A 22,658-nucleotide genomic window follows, 5' to 3' on the forward strand; every position below is an offset into this window, starting at 1 on the left:
AAGTCATTCGTTTCTTTAAGATCATCACCAGGACCTTCATGTATATATATCCAATACCCCCTTGATATCCTTGATAGGTGGCTTTTGGTTCGGGCGTTCAAAGGTTGGAGGTAATTAAACTATTTCATAGTTCAAAGATGTTGTTCCCAGGATGACGATGATGTTATGGTTTTATACGTATGGAATAGCGGTGCCAGTGGAGTGGCGTCCCTGACGGAAAGTTGATGATCCGCGAATCCCGGGGGACAAAGCTCCATCAACATCAACCTCCTTTTAACATGACCTTTGCCGCAAACTAAGACCTACAACCCGGTTGATCTGGATCTGTCTATTAATGCGTTCTGTGCTACCTATTCTTTTGCGTTTTACTACCCATGCCACGTGAAGCCCGGAACTCATCGCGACTTCAGGTGAGCCTCGGCGATGATTAAGCGTCGAAATAAAGCAGCAACCACCCATTTGGCCCAGTTGCGATTTAATAGTGGTATGCCGCCCTCTGATCATTCCCATTGTTGCCCTACCTTTTCCTGCGCTTCCTTCTCACCCCGGCCCATCGCAATTGTACTTCCGAAAACAGCGAGCCCCGGCCGTCAACATGGCGAGTCTGGGGCGTGCCATGCGACGCTTCACCTCACGCTCGCGTCTCGATAGCATCACTGACTCAGTTTCTCTGATTTCTGCAGATGCGCCGCAAGTCAATCTCCCACATGTGGACACTCAATTGAACATGCATCAATTCAACGGCTTTTTTGAAGACGGATCCACGGCCGCCGACGGCCTCAGAGGTCGGTCTCCTATGTTTGTCATTTATTCCCGTTTACTCATTCAGCACCGTACAGATTCTCACGGCTCTCCCTCCCAACCCCTGAACGCACCCGCAAGTCCCGAATCGAATACCGAAGCTCCAACGGAATGGTCGGCCGTCGGCCACGCGGCTGCTACTGGCAAGTCCGGGCGGGTGATTCATAACCTTCAAGAGGAGATTGCGCGCCTTACCCGAGAGTGCAGCTTGTACCGCTCGCGTGCGGAGGAAACACAACGGTCCAACGAAACGCTTAAGATCCAGGTTCAGAACATGACCGAACGACTCCGGAATATGGAGCAAGTCCACGAAACCAACCTCAATTCCATCGCACGCAAGGATAGGAAAGTGGAAGAGCTACGGATCGAGCTGAATAATGAGCGGGCCAAGCGACAGGATGCCGAGGCCAATGCCAGCAAGACCAACCAGACGATGCAAGAGGAGCGTGAGAATAATAACCGCGAACAAGCCAAGACGCAGGAAATCGCCAAATATCACGAGGCACAGTACGAGGTATTGGCGAGCACAACCAAGCGCGACAAAGCAGATCTTAGCAAACGATTCAAGGCTCTCTACACCGAGCTGCAGATCTTGGCAGAGGCGCACAGAACTCAACATGTGTCCCACGACCGACTGGATGTTATTGCCGAGCAAAAGAACCGTGAAATCGATAACCTGAAGGAAACGAACGAGAAACTCCTGGCTCGCCATGCCGACTACAAGACATATAAGGACCAAGAGCTACGCGGTGAGATCGAGCGCACTCACGCCAATAATGATAATATTGAAGATACTCTCGCTGCCATCAAGGAGGTCCAAGCACAAATGAGATGGGCAATCCAGATCAACGATATGGAGAAAGCCAGAAAGGAGAAGAAGGGAAAGAAAGAAGGCAAATAATAACAAAGGTACCTGTCTTCCTCCAATTGAACTATTTAACCCCTTCTAACCCTTTCACCAGGCTCATCCTCCATCTCCGCTGATCACTCAATACTCACCTCCTCAATGCTCAAACACATACCCACTCCTTGCACACATTCTATTCATATTCCCCCCATTCACGGTGCATAGCGTTCCGGGAGCGCAGATACCCATCGCAAGATTCGGCCTTGATTCTTTAATTCCTAGAGCATCGCCTTGTTACCCCCCATTAGACCTGATGTGATGATGACCACTGCATGTATTTTTCCATTCTGAAGACCACTAAGCACGGTCGACGGCAGTGCCTCGACGTGTAGAGTCTGTTTGTTTCTATTGCTCCCGCTGTATTTTTTATTTTCGGGGATTTGCTTGGAGTACTCTAGTACTCTAGGTAGCTTGCATGTATTTATTGAACACTATGTTATCCTAGGTAGATATTCTTGATAGAGGCGAAAATAGTAAGGGTAGACATTCACTGATGCACTCCGTAGTTTGTACTGTAAACCACCGGGAGATGCGCAATAAAACTTCCTCGCTCTATGTAAGGAGAGTAATAAACAAAGCTCTCATATCTGTATTAGTGGACCTCACGGCTTCGTAAAGAACAGTTTAGTAAACTTGTTGAATGGTCTTCCTTTGGCCCCGGTATGGGAAGTGATACGAGGTATGCCGTATACGTCAGTCGATATCCACACCGACTGTTGCTCTAAGGTGATCTTCATTTAAGTAATTACAACCAGTAGCTCCTATATTCACGATACCAAGTCTTCTATTCCCACAACGCATACATTCTAACTCTACACCCAATGACGAAACCTCCAGACCTTCGACTCGGTAGTTTAAATGGCGCTTACCCGATCGAGCTTTGACCCAACCGCTAGGGTCAGTGGGGCGGCCGCAAGGGAAACCACTCTACCGTATCCCTACAGAGCTACGTGAACCAAGCGAGGAACTCCTTGCATAAATACCTCATAGGCTCCCTATGAGTTCTATTCAGGTCCAAAAAAGTATATAGTCTCCGGCTTTCCCAGGGTTGCGCCGTTGATAGGGCAGTCCCGACTCCCCGACCCACGTGCCGGTAGATATAGCTAGGATTGGCAGATCGGCCAAGATAAAGCCCAAGAAAACCCCCAGAATCACAATCGTCACTCGACTCCCTTTTCTCAGGGGATATTCATCCGTTCTTCCTGTCGAACTTTTAAACTCCTCGAGGCTGTTACTACCGCAATAATGAAACCGACTCTCCTCGTCCTGGTCGCCTTGGCCGCGTTCGCGAATGCCGCAGCTATTGATCTCTTATCGGCGGTTTGGAGCTATGGGTCTTGTCTTCCTGGTATGTTATCGTCTGCGTGAGAGTTTGCTGGGGGGAAAGAAGATATCTAATATTTCTTGTTTTTTTCTCTTTGCAGAAGGCTTCGAGTGCAAGCCTATCACTAATTCACGGGCTTGCTGCGAGGGCCTACAATGCTGGCCAGGGAATCCGCTTGGAGGCGCGTCAATAGGGTTCTATTGTACGGTGCCGGGGAAGAAATCGATATGACGGAGATGACTGGGATATGTTGTACATGCTTTATGAACTGTTCCTGGGGTCTAGGAGTTTGGCTTGGTTTTTTGGGGGAGTTTATTCACTGGCGAAGGCGTGGTCTGAACGTTTCGTGGGACGATGGCGTATCGGAAATATTTCAAGCATTTTCTATTCTAAGTTAATGCAATGCATCAGAAGCTATGTACGACAGAACCACAACCATAAACACTCTCAGTCCTCTTCCTCCGGCGCATCATCCACGCCTCGAATCCACGCCCCACGAGCATCGACAGCGGCCTTGCGCACGTCTCGCTTGGGGTCATCCAAGACTGCACGGAGAGAACGCAGAACTTGGTTCTTTTCAGGCAGAAGCGGGGAAATCGACGGCGGTGGGGGTGCATTTGATCCTGCGTCGGCGGAAGTCTGCTTTGTGGCGAGAAGGTAAAGACATTTGAGAGCGTCAGCACGAAGACGAGGCGTGTTTACTGCGCTCGAATTGGTCTTGGCTTGCGTGGTTTTGAGAAGTCTCTCGACGAGGCTGTGGACGTGTCCGCACTTGTCGATCACGGCTACGCCGTTGTCGCGGATGATTACGGCGAGGGTGTCGAGTGTTGCTGCGCGTACGGCGACGGAGTCGAGGGTTTGAAGGTCGAGGGATTGGAGGAGGAGGGGGAGTAGGGTTGGGAGTTCGGGCATGACCAGGGCCGTGCTGATGGTGGAGAGGATTCCGGCGAGGGCTGTTAGATGGGCCGGTTTGATGTGGTCTGGTTTTGTCTGGGTCTCGTCGGCGTTGCCGGCGATGTTGACTTCGCGGATGCGAGACGAAATCATCGGGACGACGGTGGTGAAGACGCGCTGCTTGGAGAGCAAGCGAATTGTGGCACCGTTCGTCGCAGAGAGGACATCATCTTCACTGAGAAGAATGGAGAAACCGCGGGCTGTTGCGGCGCTGGTTTGCTGGTCTGGGGAGGAGAGCAAGCCCAGCAGGGAAGTAAGAATATGAGTCGTTGTTGGAGCGAGGCGAAGCACCAAGGCTTTTGAGAGCCAGAAGACGGTTCGAATAGCGCTGGGGCTGAGGATCCCTTTTCCAGCGACCAGACCGTCGAATGCCGTTTCGGCAATGTGCAAGTCCTGCTTTGAAAGGAACTTGTTAACAAGTAGGGCCAGCTGGCGCAGGAAAGCGAGATGGGTGGCCGGCTCTGTATCCTCAGAGACAGAGCGCATCACTAAATCTTGAATCAAGCGAGAGACATCAGGACAAGTATGGGGAATGCGGTTCGCGCAGTCCTTGGAAAGACCAGCGAGCAGGTAGGTTGACACAATGGCTGTGCGCTCTTGGTCAGCGGTCGCACCATGGAAGAATGGCACTGGCGAAAAATCGCCCGGCAAGGCAAAGAGACTATACACATTCTCGGCGGCTTGTTCCTGCTTTTGAATCGATACGGATCGGACCAGGAGGTTGCAAAGGCGACCGAGAGTGTCGAGGATAGTAGCATCATTGAGAACGCGGTTCTTAGCCTTCCCGGAAGCCGCTTCAGAAACGCTGCGGCAAAGCCCAACCACGATCTTGTCAAAGTACAGATCCACATTTGGATCTACCTTCATATCTCTCTGCTGCATGACATAGAGAAGAGTCACCAGAATGGCCCGAGGGTAACCTACAGAGCCAGGTTGCTCCTTTTGAAGCAGGATAGACAATTTGCTGAACAGACGACGGAACAAGGTTTCGAAGATATCCCTCTCAACGCTGATCTGGGCCAGAGTGTCCAGAGTTGATAGGTATGCTGTGTTCGTGCCGTCATCCTCATCCGGCAGGGTTGCCACGAAGGCAGGGAAAGTAATGTCCATGATAAGGCGGGGCTTGTGTTTGGAAATCTCCGCAAGCGCTGCGATGGCTTCCTTTTTCAAGTCATCCCGGCCAACTGATTCCTCTTGGAGAAGTATTTCATCCAGGTATTGCACGAAAAGACCAATCTCATTGTCCTGGAAGAAGCCGCGCAGAGTGGACAGGCGGAGGAATCCCTTCAAGGCAGTAACCCGGAAAGAGACCTCTTCTTTAGCAGCACCCATCAAGGCTTGACCCAAGACATCCGAGAACTGATCCTTGAACTCAAGTAGTGGGTTTTCAAAAGCGACCTCGGCTCCACGGGTTGTCCACTTTCCAAAGATTTGGATGGCAGACTCGAACAAAACAGATAGTGTGTCTAAGAGAGCTCGTTGCTTGACAATTCCATCTGCTTCTTGGTAAATTGTGAAGATCGGAGCGACAACAGTCTGCACGAGAAGTGCGAAAGCGAGCACTGAGGAGGATGACAGCGAAGCGAGAATCTGCTGTGCGGGTTTCGCCTGCTTCTGTTGAGGCTCTTGCAATTGTTCGTTGCATTCTTTGGTGATAGGCTTCAGGTACTGGGCCAGAGGGAGATCTTGGGAGATTTCAGTGACGCCTTCTGAAAGCCGCTGCGCGATTCCTTGCAGGGCTGTCAGAGACAACTCCGAGAGGAATTCTTCCTGGACATTGAGGATCTCGAATTTCAAAACCTCCCAAATGGTGATGGAATATCGTGACACAGTATCTGGATCATATGAGTGGACACAGGCGATCAAAGTATTGAGTGCATCTTTCTGCGAGGATATTAGACACAATTCAATCCCCACGTACCAAACAAGGAGCTTACCTTAACATTTGGGGATGTCGAGTCCAGCTTATCAAGCAAAGCAGGAATAGCCTGTGGAGCAAAAAGTCTGTTTGAAGAGATGCAATCCTGCAGTCGGCCCTTCAAGTCTTGTGCAGTAATTCCGTATGGGTCATTTGGTGGCGGCCGGAACGTGATCGGGAAGTAGTTATATACCGAGTCGAACAAAAGCTGCTAGAGTTAGCAATCCTATTCGATTTCGATCGAATTAAATCTTACCTCAACGTGGTTTGTGATCTCCCACTCCACCATGACTACCTTGAGAATGGAGAAGACCATCATCAGGTTCCGGGGGTCCTTCTCCCCTGTCATAAGATCCACGATTCCGACGAGAGACGTGTCGCCCATTTCAAGAAGCGCTTTTTCAATGTCAGTCTCATGTCCAATTGAAATAAAGACGCTGATAGAGAAATAAAGTCGCGCACTCACCCTTGCGATGATTCGACATCAAGTTATTGAGCAATTGGTAGACTTGGAATCGCTGGGACTGGGACCGAGATTGTAGGTCCTGGAAGTTGGAGAACAAGCTATGGAAATGTCAGCATCGTCTCAAACTACGTCTCGTCTCTCTGCCATCACGACAAAGCCACAAGACACAGGTGTCACTGAGATCAAGGTGTACATACGCTTGCGCAGTCTCGGTGACCATTTCCTTGGTAAACCGATCCAATGCCTGCAGTGTTTGCAACCCCGCAACCGCACCTCCATCCTCAATCCGATCACCAAAGAACGTCGTCAGTACCTGGATCTGCTGTCTAGACAGGAACCGGGGCGATAGCGACTTGATAACGGAGGTAAGGAAGGAGACAGCCTTTCCGCGCAGAATTGGGTCTTCATCGTTGATATATTCGCCGAGCATCTGCACAATTTCAATCAGGGTGGTTTTTTTGCTTTCGACATCTGTAAAGCACTCGGTTAGAGTCATCGTATGTTGTGAGTGCGGGGGGTGGAATTACCCTGGGCAACGCTTTCGGCGATGCGCTTGGCTTCTTCCTTGTCGTGTTCCACCACGAGCATGAACTTCTGGAGAGCCGACATGTTGCCAATTAACCGGCCACACGAGCCAAAGCGAGCGAGAGCAGTGCGTGAAGTTCAACCTCCCCGCCGTCCAATTTCTTGAGGCCGTTATCGATAACAGTCAGGTGATCGGTCACTCCACATCACGTGCCCCTTGCGTCATGGCGGGCGGCGGCATACCTGCGCTTACAATGTGCGATACATTCAAGATGAAAGACTCTGGAGTCATCAAGCTTCTTGTTTTACTGTTAGCGCTTACCAGCTCGACGGCTGCTCTGTGGGGATTTTCGTCTCCTATCAACTCCCGCCAACAACCTCTCCAAGCTCTCACAGATCAGCAATCAATCATGGACAAGCTCATCCCCGATATCCTCAAGCCGCAGACTGCAGCGCCAAAAGAGGATCTATCAGGCCAAGCAGATGGGCCTATAATCTCAGACGTTCTTCCCAAAACCAAGGGAATCAATATCTTCGCCCAGCTGACTCGGGATTTCGAACCGATCGCTTCTCGCTTGAATGACCCATCGAAGAACATAACCGTCCTCGCGCCGAGGAACAGTGTTATTCAGGCATTGCCTCGCAAGCCATGGGAGGATCCGGCGGATTATAGCAAATTTGGCGAAGTGGAAGCATACGAAGGACAAGAGGGGCAGGATCGAGCAAAGGGCAACCTGCAGAAGTTCGCGGAAGCTCACCTTATCCCCGCGAGTCCCTGGAGAGCTGGGGAAGAGGTTGAGACGCTTGGAGGGGGGGAAACTGAAGTGGGAAAAGAAGGGCGATAAGATTTTCGTAAGTTCCTTTACTGTTGATCACAGGTCTGCTTAAGCTAATTGATATCAGATTCAACCCGGCAACGTCGAAGTGGATAGTATTGCGGAGAAAGTCTCCAATGGCGAGGTCTGGGTTTTGAACGGCGTAATCAACTACCGTTGAATACAGTGTTAGCTATAATTAACGAGATGATGATTGGAAATATCCATGGGAAACCTATTACAAATTGTAGATTGGTTCGTGGCAGCTCTTCATGATATCACAGATTTTATTGTCTATCAGGGCCAGCAATGCCTTCTCCGGCACATATATACACCGACACTGAGCTCAGAACTCCGCCCAACAAGCAATTACTTCACGCAGTAGCGAAATTCTGCAGGACTCGCTCTTCCACTCCATCGAGAATGCAGAAGTGCTCCGTCACTTCCAAGTTCTCCGCCTCAGCCAAGAACAGCTTGTCGGGGTCCTGGCCGGGCTGCATGGGGTTCATCATGGCAGCAGGGTTAGCCATGCCCATCTGCTGGGCCATCTGGTTGGCAGCTGAGAGAATATTAGTGATGACTGACACAGTTATGGGACTAAAGCACAGGACTCACCATTATCACTGCCCAGAATAAAGCCAAACACGGACTGCAAGCCCATGAGGTTGAGGAAGTACCACGACAGACTGGACACCCATCTCACATCCAGGTCCCTGGTCATGACACCGGACTGAAGCATCGACTTGAAGCGGATGGTCAAAGGGAAAGGCAATTTCACTGCAACAAGTCAGCGGGGACTCCTCCCAAAACATCTAGGCGGGCACATACAGATCACGAAGCCCGAGAAGAAGGCGTTAATCCAGCTCATGATCAAGGTCTGCGGGATCATCATCATCATATTGCCCTTCAGCATTCCCATCATAGCCTCCATTCCCTGAGGATCAGTCATCGGGTTCGCCGGCGGCTGGCCACGGTTATTGGGATCCTTCAGGAACGCGCCACTCCGGTAGCCCGAGAGCAGGTAGTTCTTCCGCGCCTCGAAGGCTTCACGGTCGAGGACGGCGAAGGCATGGTTGCGGAGGTTTACACCTCGGAGCAGTGCGTGGCGTTCGCGCGATTCGGCGAGAGTGGAGGGTGACTTAGGGGGTGTGTTCATTAGGACAGTCGCATAGTGGCGTAGAATTCCAGTCAGGATCTATCGCGGAGGGGTTAGATTTTGATGTTTTTCCGCAGATTGGAGGTAATTGAGGCTGGGGATCATACCATAACCACAGTGATAGGGAACAGGATCCAGTAACTGTGCAGTCGTGATTAGCTAGGCTTGCTCCCATGCAGTGGAGGGAATCTCACAAGAGAGCCGGATCCCGGAGGATGGTCTGCTCAACTCCTTGGACTGCCATGGTGGAAGGGAGACCAGTAGACTGAAAGAGAATAACTGTCAGGTGCAATGACAGAGACCCAACGATATCTCCGAGCGGGTGCTGGTGCGGAGACGAGGATGATGAAGCCTGAAGGAGGTGGTTGAGGGTGCGGCGCGGGCGGTCATTGGCCCGTTAGCTTCAGCTCCGACGCAACTGTGTCCTCGCAATAAACACGACTTCACCACGTTCACGTTTCTCCCAGCTCAACAAGACAGGAAGTGCAACTAGAACTACCGTTCTGGTATTCAACTTGCAACATGGCTTCCAACAAGGTGCCCGTCTACTCCACCAACGGTCAGTAACCCTCGCCCTACTTCTTCATACGTCCTGCGCGCTCTCCAAGCAATCACCAATTGCTCGACCCTAGCTAACGTGCATTCGACTTCAAGACCTCAAGTCAACTAGTGACGATGCCTTGCTTCCCTACCTGGCTAATCTCCCTGCACCCTACACCTTCGCGATAGACCACAACAAGAGCAACATCCGTTTCCTGCTTGGATACAGCGCCGTCGCAATCGCAGGCTTCACATTCTACGCAGACCGCAAACTAGGCTGGGAGGCGACTAACTCGCCATGGATTATCGCCGCGGTCGCCGCGTACTTTATCCTCAACAGCGCGCTCACCTTTTGGATTTGGGCCGTCGAGGCTGGGGAGGTGTTTAGTGGCAAGCGCAAAACCGGAGAAACCGTATGTGCTGAATTGCTGCTTATGGCTTTGCCAGACCTGTTTTCAGGGGCAGTTTGCTTACCATATCTACAGATGTCCATTTCCTCGTCTGTCGTGAAGAACAACGTCCCATATAAGTTGCATGTGGTTTACAAGTCTCCCACTGGAAAGGTCCTCCAAGACAAGCGCTTCGAGGCACCATTTACCATGTGGTTCTCAAAAGATGGCGTGTTCCACCCTGAGCCATTCCGCCGCTGGTTGGCCAGTGAGGTTGATGTGTTGAGGTTGGCGGCCAAGGAGAACGAAAAGAAGACTGGTGGAGTTGCTGCTGTTGTTCCGCCACCCGGTGAGAGCAGCAAACGACGCGGGTAGTCTGTTTGGTCTCTGTTACTGAGATTATTATATGAGTCTGGAATCGGCATCATGGTTTAGGAGAAAAAGGCATCTGATAATGCCAGGTCGGAGTTGCATATCATAGTCATTGCGGAATTCATGATCATGAAGCCATTATTTAAGAAGTTCCTCAAGACACTCAAGCTCAAACTCCACCTCGCGACCACTCTTCTCAAGTCCCAAATACCCCGGCGCGCACTGTTCAATATCTCTCGCCCAAGTCTCTCTGCTCCCCCACCCAGCAAACCTCAACTCATCCCTTTTTGCAATCCCTTCCAGAATATCGAGAACGGGAGAACGAATATCCAGACTACATGTGAATATTAGCCATAAGTTAACCCACAAGCGTGATATAAAGCGTTCGCTTTCGGTTAATAGAAGCGCAGGAAGTAAAACATACGGCTCATTCATATGCTCAGGACCACCGATATCCTGCTCAACGATATCCTCAAGGCCAAGGGCCTGTCCCTTGTGGAAAGTAATCGCCTCTCCCAGATTCAACGGTCTCCGCAGCGTAGAGAGCAAAGACTGTCCATTAGGTTGGAACTGAAGTAGCATGAGACGCCCCGTGTCGAGACCGGCTTGATCGATAACAAGCCAGAGCTTGTTTGACAAATTATGGAACAGCACGGTACCGGTGCGGGACATAGAGACCATGCGGAAATCCGCACCCTGCAGATACAAGGCTGCTAGTAGGTCTTGGGGAGCAACCTCTAGATTGGAGTCGGCAGCGATGAATGTCGGAAGTTGTGGGTTCGGGCCATCGCCGGCCTTTGCATGGCTGAATGGGTGACCGCCAGTGCCGGCTGTGCCCAAGTACAGGATAATGAGGATCTTGATTAGATTGGTGTAGTTGGTTGGGTGGGTGTCTCTGTTTACAGGGGCCAAGCAGATGAATCTCTTTTCGAGTAATGGTGATAGTGATTCAATAGCTGGCGGGTCCGATATCTGGAATGATGCCCGAAGATCGTAGGACTAGTAATGTTTGAACTGGGATGAGTATGCTTATGTCTTAACATTGAGAAGGAAATGTGCATTACACACATCGCGGAAGCTTTGGTCGGCTGTAGCCCATCTCTCGATGAGACTGCGTCGTTGACGGAGGTCATCCTCTGCGTCTGGCAAAGGGGTCCATTCTTCCTGTATTTTATGAGAGCTTAGTGACTTGAGCACTAGGAGGGATAAAGAGGCCATACCGTTATAAATTGCAACCAGCCCTTGATTTCGTCGCGAATCGATTCCTCTGATAAATCCCCGACTGGGTGAGACCGGACACTGGCAGGGATACTACCCTGCTCGATTGGTACTAACTGAGACATTACCCTTGTAGTCCTCCCTTTGAACGGAATGAATGAGGAAGCAAGTTGCGATTCTAGTTTTCTAGGACGTTGACGTCTCCCGCCCCCACTTGCAGCCCGCGGGAGACTAGCACGCAACCCGTGATCATTTCCACGAAAGCAAGGGTTGAAAAGTATCACAGGATGATATAGATGGAGCAAAGATACTCTAATTTTGTCCAGAAACGTGTCTTAATTTTGCAATCTGTCAGCTTCTTTGGGGGTATAAGCCCTTCTACAAAGGTATCAAAGGAAGCGAGAAGGCAGACGGAAAATCTCCATATATAGTCAAAAAAAGCTAAAAATAACAGTCTATACTCAAATTTTCACATAAAACCTCATCATATCCGTCACTTTCAAGTTCGATAGCTGCATTTTAAATAGACTCGATAGTGCCGGGACGCTCCGTAGCCGCAGCGGGCTTGACATCGTCCAGCCGGCGATTCTGGTTGAGTCTCTGTGAAATGGTCAGACTACTAATATGGATGACCTAGGTCGAGGAAAACGTACCAGAAGATTGCGGAGCAGGCAAACAATAGTAACCTTGCCGATCGAGGGAACAAAGATGGAGGCCTTCTCCTTGACCTCAGGGCCGAAGTTCTAGAAAACCATGTTAGCAGAAAGTTCAAGGAAAACAAATGTCACGCACCTTCTCACTCGAGAAGTTGACACACACCGCACCCTCACGAAGCAGGCTGGTATCAAACTTGTACTTATCACCAGGAACACCGGAGATAACAACGTCGCAAAGTGGCGCAACATCCTTCAGCGTGGCACCCTCCATCTCATGAATCTCATGACGATGCTTCTTAAGCCCCTCACCACGAGTAAACTTTTGTACGCCAGTGATATCAACACTGTACACACAGGCGCCATCATTAGCCAGCAGTGCAGCCAGCGGGCGGCCAACAACCTCAGATCGGTTAACAACGCAGACAGTGTGACCGAACAGACGGTTGCCGGAGGGCAGGACAGTGTTGTAGATATTGAGGTACTCGAGGATCTTAACGATGGCCAGCGGGGTGCAGGGCAGGATGCACTTCTGGCGCTTGGTCTCGGGATCCAGGAAGCGGATGTTTTGGTACATGTTGAAAATGTAGCGATGGCTGAGACCCTCAACGTCTTTGGAAACATCGACAATCTGCTGCAGATATTGGTCCTGACGGTTGTTGAAGATCGGGTAGTAGACGATGATGCCGTCGACATCGTTGTCGGTGTTGGCGGCTAGGATGGCACCTTCGATATCGTCGCGGGAGACTTCGTGGAGGGTGTACTTGAAGCCACTATCGAGGAGAAAGTCAGCATTGTTTGATTATGGTCTTCATCATTCTATACGCGGACTTCGTTCGAAGCTATATCCACGAGGGGCAACTATGAATCATACATCCAACCCCACTAGGCTGCGCGCGAGTAATTGTGACCACGAATCGGGACAAACTTGAAAGACTCACTTTTCCTCGCAGGTCTTCTGGGTCCACTGCGCGTACATCAATGCCGCAGGGTCATTGTTAGCCAGGAAGCCAACCAAGTGCGGCGCCTTGTCGAGAGTCTTGACGCCTTCTTGGACTTCGCTGAGCAGGCCATTGGCGACATTCTTGGCCAGCATCACCTTGCAGGAAGCGGGACCCGAGGTTGTAGGGGCTGACATGGCGACGGATGTGTAGCTGGACGCGAAAAATAGGAAAATAGGGCTCGCTGTTCTCGCGGGGTCTGGTGCTTTGGAGGGAAAAAGATTGTTCGCTTATCGATAAGAGATCGGGTGCCGCATTCGGCCTCATCTGCCGAGATCGCAGCTGCCTGGATGCGGCGGCATACCGGGTAAGTTAGGATGTGGAAATGGGGTATTTTCGAGATGAATGATAGATTTGTGTATTTTTGAAAAGGGACGTTGCTGGAGGATGAAGCACGACTAGGTGTTCTATACGCCGTGTCCAGGACATGGTATAGAACGAATGAGCTTTTCCCTCAACAATGAATTGACTATCAACCGAAAGACCTTGGAATTGATAAACATTGAATGAGAAGGGGAGATTTGCCAATTAAAATTCCGTTTTATTGAGAGAATCTGATACAACTTTGGCTGTCTACGATAATCCTCCTGGGCATCCCGCTTCTGAGTTCTGTCTCTATTAGACATCTAAGACTTATGGATATGCAAGCGACAATCTACAATCTACGTTGAAAAAGATTTGAAAAGAGATAAATTGCGGATCCAACATGGAGAGACAGAACCAGACGGAAGAATGGCCCTCCACCCATCTCGCGCCCCCCAATGCGCGAAAAAATCTAAACGTACAGGATATAATCACATTTTGGCAGCCCATAGATCAGCCGAGTCCCGATTGCAAGACCGGTAGCCAAAGGGCAACAAGAACAAATTTACCCCGGACGAGTAGGACGTGCAGATTTACATCGCTACATCCAGGGCGTAATCGTGAGAATGAAGCCCAGGAGCCGCCGGCACTGAGAAAATGGGAACAAAACGAAATAATGGCCTCAAAATTGTACAAGCTATCTGGTCTATACACATAGAGTCAGGAAAACAGAACGATCGCCAAAACGGATGTTGTCAGTCGAAAGTTTGTGTTTCTCTAGCTCACCTATGCGTTGAAAGACTTGTTGAAGGCGACAATGGTCTCCTTCAGCTTAGCCTCGGACTCCTTGCTGACCTGGCCCTCCTTCTCGATGGTCTCCTGGATCTCGGGGTGGCTGCTCTTCAGGTGAGCGAGGAGGTCGCTCTCCCACTGGAGGATCTTAGCAACGGGGATGGTGTCGAGGAGACCGTTAACACCGGCGAAGATGAGGGGAACCATGTCGGAGACGGCCATGGGGGAGTACTGCTTCTGCTTGAGCAGCTCGGTCAGACGCTCACCACGGGCAAGGGTCTGCTTGGTGGAGGCATCAAGATCGGAACCGAACTGAGCGAAGGCAGCGACCTCACGGTACTGAGCCAAGAACAGCTTCAGGGAACCGGCGACCTGCTTCATGGCCTTGACCTGGGCGGCGGAACCGACACGGGACACGGACAGACCGACGTTAATGGCGGGACGGATACCCTTGTAGAACAGCTCGGCCTCCAAGAAGATCTGGCCGTCAGTGATGGAAATGACGTTGGTGGGAATGTAGGCAGACACATCACCACCCTGGGTCTCAATGATGGGCAGGGCAGTGAGGGAACCAGCACCGTGGGTCTTGTTCATCTTGGCGGCACGCTCCAGAAGACGGGAGTGGAGGTAGAAGACGTCACCGGGGTAGGCCTCACGACCGGGGGGACGGCGGAGAAGCAGGGACATCTGACGGTAGGCAACGGCCTGCTTGGACAGGTCATCGTAGATGATGACGGAGTGACGGCCGTTGTCACGGAACCACTCACCCATGGCGCAGCCAGTGAAGGGAGCAATGTACTGCAGGGGAGCGGCCTCGGAGGCGGTGGCAGCGACGATGATGGAGTACTTCATGGCGTCCTGCTCCTCGAGGGTCTTGACGAGCTGAGCGACGGTGGAACGCTTCTGACCGACGGCAACGTAGATACAGTACAGCTTGGAAGACTCGTCGTTGCCGGAGTTCCAGCGCTTCTGGTTGAGCATGGTGTCGAGAGCGACGGCAGTCTTACCGGTCTGACGGTCACCAATGATCAACTCACGCTGACCACGGCCGATGGGCACCATGGAGTCGACACACTTCATACCAGTCTGGACGGGCTGGTTGACGGACTGACGGGGCAGAATGCCGGGGGCCTTGAGCTGGGCACGGCGCTTCTCCTTGGTCTTCAGGGGACCCTTGCCGTCAATGGGGTTACCCAGAGCGTCGACAACACGGCCGAGGAGCTCAGGGCCGACGGGGACATCGACCTATAGGACATTAGTACAAGCTGTCAAGAGGTGGAGTGGATGGAACCCAATATCAAAGATGGATTCCGACTCCAAGGGGGGAGAGGGGAGAACAGGGGTGACATACAATCTCACCGGTACGCTTCACGGTCTCACCCTCCTTGACGAGACGGTCGGAACCGAAGAGCACAACACCGACCTGGCCGGCCTCGAGGTTCATGCACATACCCTTGACACCGGAGGCGAACCTATTGTCGTGTTAAATTACCGAGTTGGGAAATGCCAAGACATTGGGGTGCACGTACTCAACAAGCTCCTCAGCCTGGACGTTGGTCATACCGTGGACACGGGCGATACCATCACTGTTCAAATTCTCGATTAGTTTCTAGTTCGTTGCATTGTCGTATGGTGATGGTTGCGGGCGCGTTTGGCGAGATTGTATCCGGGAATCGAATTTTTCTCTTGCGACCCTGGCAGAATGGACGTACCCGACGGACAGAACACGACCGGTCTCGGCGAGACCGGCCTCCTCCTGAACACCACGGATGCGCTGCTCCAGAATGGAGGAGACCTCGGTGGGCTGGGCCTTAGCCTCAGAAGCGTAGGAACGGACCTGCTTGGAGGCGCCGGAGATGGGGCCGGGGACAGCCGCGCGGACCTGGGGATGAAAAACTTGTCAGCGACGAGGTCATTGGGGTAAAGGTCGACCAGGCTATCCTCAATGGGTAGGCAGATGGTTGTGAAGGGATCCGAGGACCAATCGAGCTCGGATTCGAGATGGAAGAAGTCGGGATGACGGTGGACGAGGATGGCCAGGATGGGGATGGACTCACCGAGGCGACGCGGCCGGTGGCCTGGACGGCCGCAACGGAGCGGCTGGACTGCCGCAGAGCGTTCCTGAACATTGTGAAGGAGGTTCAGAGGATGGGAGGATGAATTCTCTGAAGGAGAGATGTAATTGGGGAGAGGAGATCGGGAAGGGAGGAGAAGGTGTGAGTGGGAAGGAGAGCTTTGTCGTCGGGGGGAGGCCAGGATTCTCAGGACTCGCGCTAAGCCGCTTCGGACACTGGCTTCTCCGATGTGGCCCGTCTCCACGCTGACCATTTTCGCGTTGCTACTCTGTGCCACACTCGGCCGTACATGTATACTACGATTTTTCATGCGGTGTCTTCCCGTTCTAGCTCTCTAATTTGACTCCAAAAATTCCCATCCCTCGTGGTTGGGGCTGACGACTGTGGGCGACCTGGGCTCCGAAGCGGGCCAGCCCTTCCCGTTTTTTTCTCTTCTCGGATCTGCGGGTTTCCTGGTCAAGTGATTCGCTTAGCTAATGCGTTTCGTCACGGCAACCGGAGCTGTATGTATAGCTGTATACTCGGACTCTGTTTGAACTACCTAGGTACCTTGAGCTACCTGATGAGGGTTCGAGTATTATTATTGCTACCTCTATCTGCTATAGCAGACCACAACATGACCCTTGGGTGAGCCCGTCCCTGCAATGCGCGAAGGACGTGCATTGGGCCGATACCCGAGATTCACCTCGTGCGCATCCGCCAGGTATTTGGAGGCATGACATATCATATCGATCAAGGGCCCTCAGAAAAGTCCGTTTCGAGACATGAGAACGCGATTTCACCAACCATAGCCGAGTGAAAAACAAAGACAACCCAATATCTTCATCCATGCGCTGCCGATCATTCATTTCGTCTTGCGCTTTTGCTGCTGCTCCTGACGGAATTTGGCAATCTCCTTCTCCACGTTCTTGTCGAACCGTTGCTTCAGCTCTGGGCGGTACCCAAAGAAGAACAGGATCTCCATCCACACGAACAACGGGGCAAGCAGCAGAGCCTGGACGAGATTATCGAGCAACGCCGGCGCCCGTCCCTCGAATTTACCGTGTCCGACAAATTGTGCCAGCCAGGACACGACGTGAATGCCGGCGGCCCAGTAGTTCACGATCATTCCGTAGTTTCCGAGGAGATAGTTTCCACATGCTGCTGAGCCGATCACCAGCGGTGCGATCAGCCCGCCTGCCACGGGTTCAAGTAGTACGTAGAAGATGGCGTATATGAAAGCCCCGATCGTTCCGGCATTAGCGGGAAGGTATTTGAGGGAGAGGGCATCGGGCGCGCTGAAGAGCGGTGGGCAGTTGCATGCCTAGGATTCAATCGTTAGTGACCGGTCTTAGGGAGAGGTCGTGTCAGCTTACCAGGATGATTCCGGTGAACAGCAAGACCGGAACACACGTAATGTGAATGGCGACGTTCACCTATATTATCCATCAATATATGCTCCGATCGCCCGTCAAAGCGAGGGCACTGAGGGCTCCGTACAGGGTTGTTGTGGTAAGATCCATACTGCGGAAGTTAGCCGTAGTCCCGGCTAGTCGGGAGACTCGGAGACTCACGAAGATCAGCTGCTTTTCGAGGTTGAGCGCCATGTTGAAGTGATCGCTGAAGTGACAGGGCAAGGGAAAAGTGGGCGCTTGAGACAAATTATTGAGGGGTGGAGGCGTGGTGCTACATCATCAGGTATACGGTCGCGCTAAGTGGTGTAATGCGTCGCCGTCGACCGTCATGTGCTTGGGCCGAGGATGTGTTTCTGCGTGGTACGGCCCGCTCGGTGCAGTGGTAGTGACTGTAACTTTGCGTACTAATGTGAAACCACATACATTACATTGAACTAAATAGAGTTTATTCTCTGTAGATACCTGCATCAGTCTTTTCGTATGTTTCATTCTCAATGGGCTCTCCCCAGCTACTGCTGATTGAGAATCGATGCGGTTGGGCCTTGGTGCATACGGAGTATCAGCCAAGAACACGCCTCCAGAGGACCTTTCAATCTATGTAATACTAGATATTGTAAATAATGAACTAGGTTAGATGGTTTTGCAATGGATTGAGTTTGAACATAAAAAAAAGGCATGATCTGTAAAGTGTGAGAGAAAATATCTTGTGCAGGATACAAGAAAGCAAGAAATATATAGTTATTATGAGGACCCATATTACATCAAAACGGGATATATTGACAGCAGAATACCCTCTAGCACATCAATTTACTACCATCCTTACAATTACGCACCTAATTCTCAAATGAGTATACAATTCCACATCGGTTTGCAGTCCAGCCCTTTCATTGTTCCCACGGTCACGTGACTGACAGGTGCCGAGTCCCTCATCGGCGGAGACAATCTCAGGCAGCTCCAGAAAGCGCGCAGCATCGGTGTATCTGCCTCTTATTTTTCGGCAGATACCGTACCTGCTCCCGAGTGTCATTCATTTCTCATCCTTGTGCGGTCTTTAACCCTCCTTCTTGACTTGCCACGAATTCAGGCCATGACCTAGCCTGTCCCGACAATCACCCTCGAACTCAATTGACAGCAACCTTGCACCACCGGGGCGCAATTCGATTATTGAGCCTCAGCATACCGCATACTGCACAGGAAAGAGACTCTCAGAGCTGAGCGATACCCACTGCGAGACCGCACTTTCCGCGGGGTCAGTGCCGACCTGCCCACCGACTCCTACCGCGCATTGAAGCCGATCCGTCAACCACCGCAAAGATGTTCTTTCTCAAGGAAGAGACCAAGATTATTTCTCTGCATCCGTCCTATTTCGGACCTAATATGCGAGACTACCTGGTCGCTCGACTTAATGAGGAGGAGGAAGGCCGGTGTACGGGTGACCACTTCGTGATTTGCGTGATGGACATGGTCGACATTGGCGAGGGACGGGTGATTCCGTCCAGTGGGAATGCGGAATATACCATCAAGTACCGTGCAATTATCTGGAAGCCGTTCCGGGGAGAGACCGTATGTGTTGAGGATCGGACTTTGGGCTCTGGCTCTCAGTTCAGGTTCAGTCTAGCTCTAAGAATGCCGCGCTAACAATAAGAATCGCCAGGTCGACGCCGTCGTTACCTCTGTGAAGCCAACCGGTATCTTCACTTTGGCTGGCCCCCTGTCCGTTTTCATTGCGCGAAAGGTATGGACAGCCAATCTGATCTGCACGAGTCCTGTCACTGACTAGTGCGAAAGAACATTCCCGGTGATATCAAATGGGAGCCGAATACTGTGCCTCCGCAGTACACCGATCATGCAGACCAGGTGATCGAGAAAGGAACCAGTCTGCGTCTGAAGATTCTCGGCGTCAAGCCCGATGTGGCTGCGATCAACGCCATTGGCACGATCAAAGAGGATTATCTTGGGTAAGGATATTCGCCCATATATTGGGGATCTTGATGCTAACACCGCTCTTCAACAGACCCCTGTAATGAGAAACGAGCCGCAATACATACCCACCCCTTACACCCTACGATTTACACCCGAGGCAAGACCGCCAAAGGTGCAGCGACTATTCACAATACTCTTGTGGAGACAGAAAAAAAAAGTCTTGTCAAATTGGCGCTGCTGGGAGTTTCCACGGATGACGATAATTCTCCGATCTATTGCATGTGATTTTTGATTTGAGTGAGCGAAGACGGAATGGAATGCACATCGACCACAGGCCCCTTGGGTGCTTTTGTTCCAAGATTTCTCTCACATACGCATGCCTTCATCTTCTTTGATCGGAACTGGAGAAAATGTTCCACTCGGTTCGCAACGAGAAGATCGGCCGAAGTCTAGAATAAGACATCGGTCATGCACTTTTGTGCTGTGCAGGGCATCGATATGTACAATATACAACGTGAAATTAACCCGTATTTCAAGGTATAGACTCTTTTCTGCTCAGACAGCTTCACCGTAACTTCCGGTATCTGAAAAAGACCTAGGAAGATCAGCTATCTGTCCACGGTCGTGTGGCAAGACAGAGTAGATATGTAGATGAATGACCCAATCAATTTACAATGGGTTCCACCAAGATGCAGGCCAATTTACTGCAACTATTATAGAGGTGAATATCCAATTCTTCTCAACGAATTGATCTGGAATTCAAAGCCCAAACTCAATCCGACATTCTGCCAAATAGGGAGTTGCCCGAGGAACGTGCTAAGGCTCAGTAACCGTGGCTCTGCGACTGGGGCTCAGCCGGCCGGTGAAACACTGGCGCATTTTGCGGTTCCCCCGTGCGCGTGTTTTATTTACTATTTGTCTCGTCTGTCAAATGTTGCCCCCTCAGGTCACTGGTACCTGCGTCTGTTTAGAGCGGGTCATACACGTGCCAGGTATCTGATACGTCGTGTCGCGTAGCTGCAGGCAAACGGTAATCTGGAGGGTTCCTCAGCAAGGTAGCAGTTCATCCGATAGTCCTTTTACCTTCCTCTTCACTTAGGCTCGGCCCCGTAGTTTCCCCTCGGCTTGTTTATTTCATTTCCTTCCCCCCCCTGATATCTTCCCGTCTCCTCTTTCCTTCTCCCAACTTCTCTGCAACCCTGAGAACTGTCATCATGACTTACCTCAAGGACAGCTACAAGAAGTTTCTGAACAACAGCGGAGATGCGCCGTTGGCCGACAATGTGTCGCTGATCTATGTCCCCACTACCACACGCATCGATGGCGCCGACGCGGTCAAGAAGCATGTGTCGCGCGAAGCGAGAATCGTCAAGAAGACGTCGGAGCAGGTCATCAATGCTATCGAGAGCTCCGACGCGTTGTGTTTGGATATTGAGGTCACCCTGACGTTCGTTGAGGGCGGTGGTGCCTATCTTCCCGTGATGGACGATAATTTCCTGATGGATAGGGTCGCAACCATCCCCACGGTAACTTCCCCGAGACCGCATGGCCTTGGCCTGTCCAACAGTACGATCCCATGCTAATGCAGCATCCTGCAGCTCCACATCGTCCAATTCAATGCCGAACAACAGATCCAACAGGTCCGGATCTACTGGGACCAGGCCTCACTGCTCAAGGCTGTCGAGGTCATTGGTAAGAGCGGCCGTGCCTGGCCCATCCGTGATAGCAAAGATCAGACCCGTCTGCTCAGGAATGCCGCGACTGCGAAATTCGACGCCCCGTCTCTGGCCCCGTCCCAGAGCAATAACCTGCCTCCGCGACCTGCCTCGCCGGGCAAGCGATACATCAAGGACCCCTATGCCGCAGACTCCCTTTTCGATCTCCTGTCTCCCAACAAGGCTGAGGCCCAGACTTTCAGCGAAGAGGAAACCCGCAAGCCCGCTACCACTGGCAAGAGACACACTAGAGACCCCTATGCTGCCGGGTCCTTGACCGAGCTCCTCTCGCCCAGCAAGCCGGAGACCACTCAACCGGTGCGCCCTTACGGCGGTTCTCAGCCGGCCGCGCGTCCATACGGTGATTTGTTTGTGGGAGGTGACGATGACGACATGCCTGGCACACCTACCAAGGCCGAGAGGGTTATTGCTTCCAAGGCTGGTTCAAAGTTCCAGGGCAACCGTATTTTCCAGGACGATGACGAACTCCAGGATCGCGCTTTCTACAAGAGTGACCCCAAGAAGTACGACCACTTCCAGATTGGGGCCGACAATGCCGATCTAGAAGCAAAGGAAGAGCCAAAGCGTGGCAAGTCGCGTCACCAGTCGCAGTGGGACTTCGGCGACTTCTCCACTCCCGTGAAGCCCTCCAACCCCAAGCCAGTTGAGGAATCGCGTCCCTTTGGCTACAATGCTGATGAGACGGGTGAGTCCCCTCCAGCGAGGCCGGCTGTGCACAAGCCCCGCCGGGACGCAGACGTTCATTTCGGTATGACCGACGACGACAAGGGTGATGACGGCCGCATGATCAGCTCCTACGGAAACCGCGGCAACCGTCTGTACGAGAACCGTCTGTTCGGCGAAGAGAACGGCGATTCTATCCCCAGCAAGTCAGCGTCGCAGAATGAGTCTCTGGGGGTCACTGGTAACAATGCCAGCCGAAAGAACAACTTCGACGTTCACTGGCAGATGGCCGATATCTCTCCTGCACCCAGCAAATTCGACAGCGAGAACGTAAAAACGATGGCCGCTGACCGTGCCAAGTCGATTCAGCAAATGGAAGCGTCCTGGGATCAAGACTACGACGTATCCCCTGAACCAATCCGTCCCGCTACACACCTGCATGACCCCAAGGGACACAACCAACGCAGCTGGACCTACGGCGACGAGTAAGCACAGCTTATACCAACGCCAAGTCCATGAGACACGTCCCATCACTACTACGACGCCTTTTGAATGGCCTATCTTAATCACGAGCAATGTGTACCGATACCCTCAACAGTCATAAATCTGCAAAAATATCTTGAGAAAAAGGCCAGAGGCTGGGTTGCGCGATTGAGATGAGTCTTCTGGCCTTGCTTCCTTTCTTGTCACCCTTTACTTTCATTCTAGTCGTCGCGCCAGGTGTGCCCTCTCT

The 22,658-nt window shown here is 51.8% G+C and overlaps 11 protein-coding genes across 11 annotated transcripts; 5 read left to right on the top strand and 6 right to left on the bottom strand.

Annotated features, from left to right (window-relative positions):
• Positions 1-595: 595 nt before the first annotated feature.
• Positions 596-1,702, top strand: N7498_000238 (uncharacterized protein; the record flags this gene model as incomplete). The annotated part of the gene is made up of 1 exon (XM_058447301.1): positions 596-1,702. One exon carries the CDS (start codon positions 596-598, stop codon positions 1,700-1,702), a length of 1,107 nt encoding a protein of 368 aa, XP_058312712.1.
• Positions 1,703-3,479: 1,777 nt separating this feature from the next.
• N7498_000239 (MET18/MMS19 family protein) lies at positions 3,480-7,005 on the bottom strand (the record flags this gene model as incomplete). Its single annotated transcript, XM_058447302.1, has 6 exons — positions 6,898-7,005; positions 6,568-6,841; positions 6,371-6,468; positions 6,161-6,300; positions 5,924-6,112; positions 3,480-5,870 (listed from the first exon to the last, which is right to left on the bottom strand). The coding sequence occupies exons 1-6, from the start codon at positions 6,977-6,979 to the stop codon at positions 3,480-3,482; spliced, it is 3,174 nt and encodes a 1,057-aa protein (XP_058312713.1). The 5' UTR covers positions 6,980-7,005.
• Positions 7,006-7,119: 114 nt separating this feature from the next.
• Positions 7,120-7,891, top strand: N7498_000240 (uncharacterized protein; the record flags this gene model as incomplete). Its single annotated transcript, XM_058447303.1, has 2 exons — positions 7,120-7,719; positions 7,799-7,891. 2 exons carry the CDS (start codon positions 7,120-7,122, stop codon positions 7,889-7,891), a joined length of 693 nt encoding a protein of 230 aa, XP_058312714.1.
• Positions 7,892-8,084: 193 nt separating this feature from the next.
• On the bottom strand, positions 8,085-9,148 carry N7498_000241 (ER membrane complex subunit EMC3; the record flags this gene model as incomplete). The annotated part of the gene is made up of 5 exons (XM_058447304.1): positions 9,061-9,148; positions 8,974-9,007; positions 8,539-8,905; positions 8,326-8,487; positions 8,085-8,269 (listed from the first exon to the last, which is right to left on the bottom strand). Exons 1-5 carry the CDS (start codon positions 9,108-9,110, stop codon positions 8,085-8,087), a joined length of 798 nt encoding a protein of 265 aa, XP_058312715.1. The 5' UTR covers positions 9,111-9,148.
• Positions 9,149-9,388: 240 nt separating this feature from the next.
• N7498_000242 (signal peptidase complex subunit 2) lies at positions 9,389-10,170 on the top strand (the record flags this gene model as incomplete). Its single annotated transcript, XM_058447305.1, has 3 exons — positions 9,389-9,425; positions 9,521-9,819; positions 9,892-10,170. 3 exons carry the CDS (start codon positions 9,389-9,391, stop codon positions 10,168-10,170), a joined length of 615 nt encoding a protein of 204 aa, XP_058312716.1.
• Positions 10,171-10,305: 135 nt separating this feature from the next.
• Positions 10,306-11,510, bottom strand: N7498_000243 (uncharacterized protein; the record flags this gene model as incomplete). Its single annotated transcript, XM_058447306.1, has 4 exons — positions 10,306-10,501; positions 10,592-11,166; positions 11,236-11,331; positions 11,388-11,510. 4 exons carry the CDS (start codon positions 11,508-11,510, stop codon positions 10,306-10,308), a joined length of 990 nt encoding a protein of 329 aa, XP_058312717.1.
• A 394-nt stretch (positions 11,511-11,904) lies between these two features.
• On the bottom strand, positions 11,905-13,193 carry N7498_000244 (methylenetetrahydrofolate dehydrogenase (NAD(+)); the record flags this gene model as incomplete). The annotated part of the gene is made up of 4 exons (XM_058447307.1): positions 12,980-13,193; positions 12,178-12,811; positions 12,039-12,128; positions 11,905-11,985 (listed from the first exon to the last, which is right to left on the bottom strand). Exons 1-4 carry the CDS (start codon positions 13,174-13,176, stop codon positions 11,905-11,907), a joined length of 1,002 nt encoding a protein of 333 aa, XP_058312718.1. The 5' UTR covers positions 13,177-13,193.
• Positions 13,194-14,128: 935 nt separating this feature from the next.
• N7498_000245 (F1F0 ATP synthase subunit alpha) lies at positions 14,129-16,263 on the bottom strand (the record flags this gene model as incomplete). Its single annotated transcript, XM_058447308.1, has 5 exons — positions 14,129-15,379; positions 15,486-15,606; positions 15,664-15,720; positions 15,847-16,016; positions 16,192-16,263. The coding sequence occupies 5 exons, from the start codon at positions 16,261-16,263 to the stop codon at positions 14,129-14,131; spliced, it is 1,671 nt and encodes a 556-aa protein (XP_058312719.1).
• A 790-nt stretch (positions 16,264-17,053) lies between these two features.
• Positions 17,054-17,795, bottom strand: N7498_000246 (2-hydroxy-palmitic acid dioxygenase MPO1; the record flags this gene model as incomplete). The annotated part of the gene is made up of 4 exons (XM_058447309.1): positions 17,054-17,512; positions 17,565-17,624; positions 17,689-17,712; positions 17,763-17,795. The coding sequence occupies 4 exons, from the start codon at positions 17,793-17,795 to the stop codon at positions 17,054-17,056; spliced, it is 576 nt and encodes a 191-aa protein (XP_058312720.1).
• Positions 17,796-18,917: 1,122 nt separating this feature from the next.
• On the top strand, positions 18,918-19,627 carry N7498_000247 (DNA-directed RNA polymerase II subunit RPB7; the record flags this gene model as incomplete). Its single annotated transcript, XM_058447310.1, has 4 exons — positions 18,918-19,166; positions 19,258-19,338; positions 19,392-19,561; positions 19,618-19,627. 4 exons carry the CDS (start codon positions 18,918-18,920, stop codon positions 19,625-19,627), a joined length of 510 nt encoding a protein of 169 aa, XP_058312721.1.
• A 1,113-nt stretch (positions 19,628-20,740) lies between these two features.
• N7498_000248 (uncharacterized protein) lies at positions 20,741-22,414 on the top strand (the record flags this gene model as incomplete). The annotated part of the gene is made up of 2 exons (XM_058447311.1): positions 20,741-21,052; positions 21,125-22,414. 2 exons carry the CDS (start codon positions 20,741-20,743, stop codon positions 22,412-22,414), a joined length of 1,602 nt encoding a protein of 533 aa, XP_058312722.1.
• Between the last annotated feature and the right edge of the window lie 244 nt (positions 22,415-22,658).

Source organism: Penicillium cinerascens (assembly GCF_028974065.1).
Source record: "Penicillium cinerascens strain IBT 15544 chromosome Unknown contig_16_segment0_segment0, whole genome shotgun sequence".
Lineage (NCBI taxonomy): Eukaryota > Fungi > Ascomycota > Eurotiomycetes > Eurotiales > Aspergillaceae > Penicillium > Penicillium cinerascens.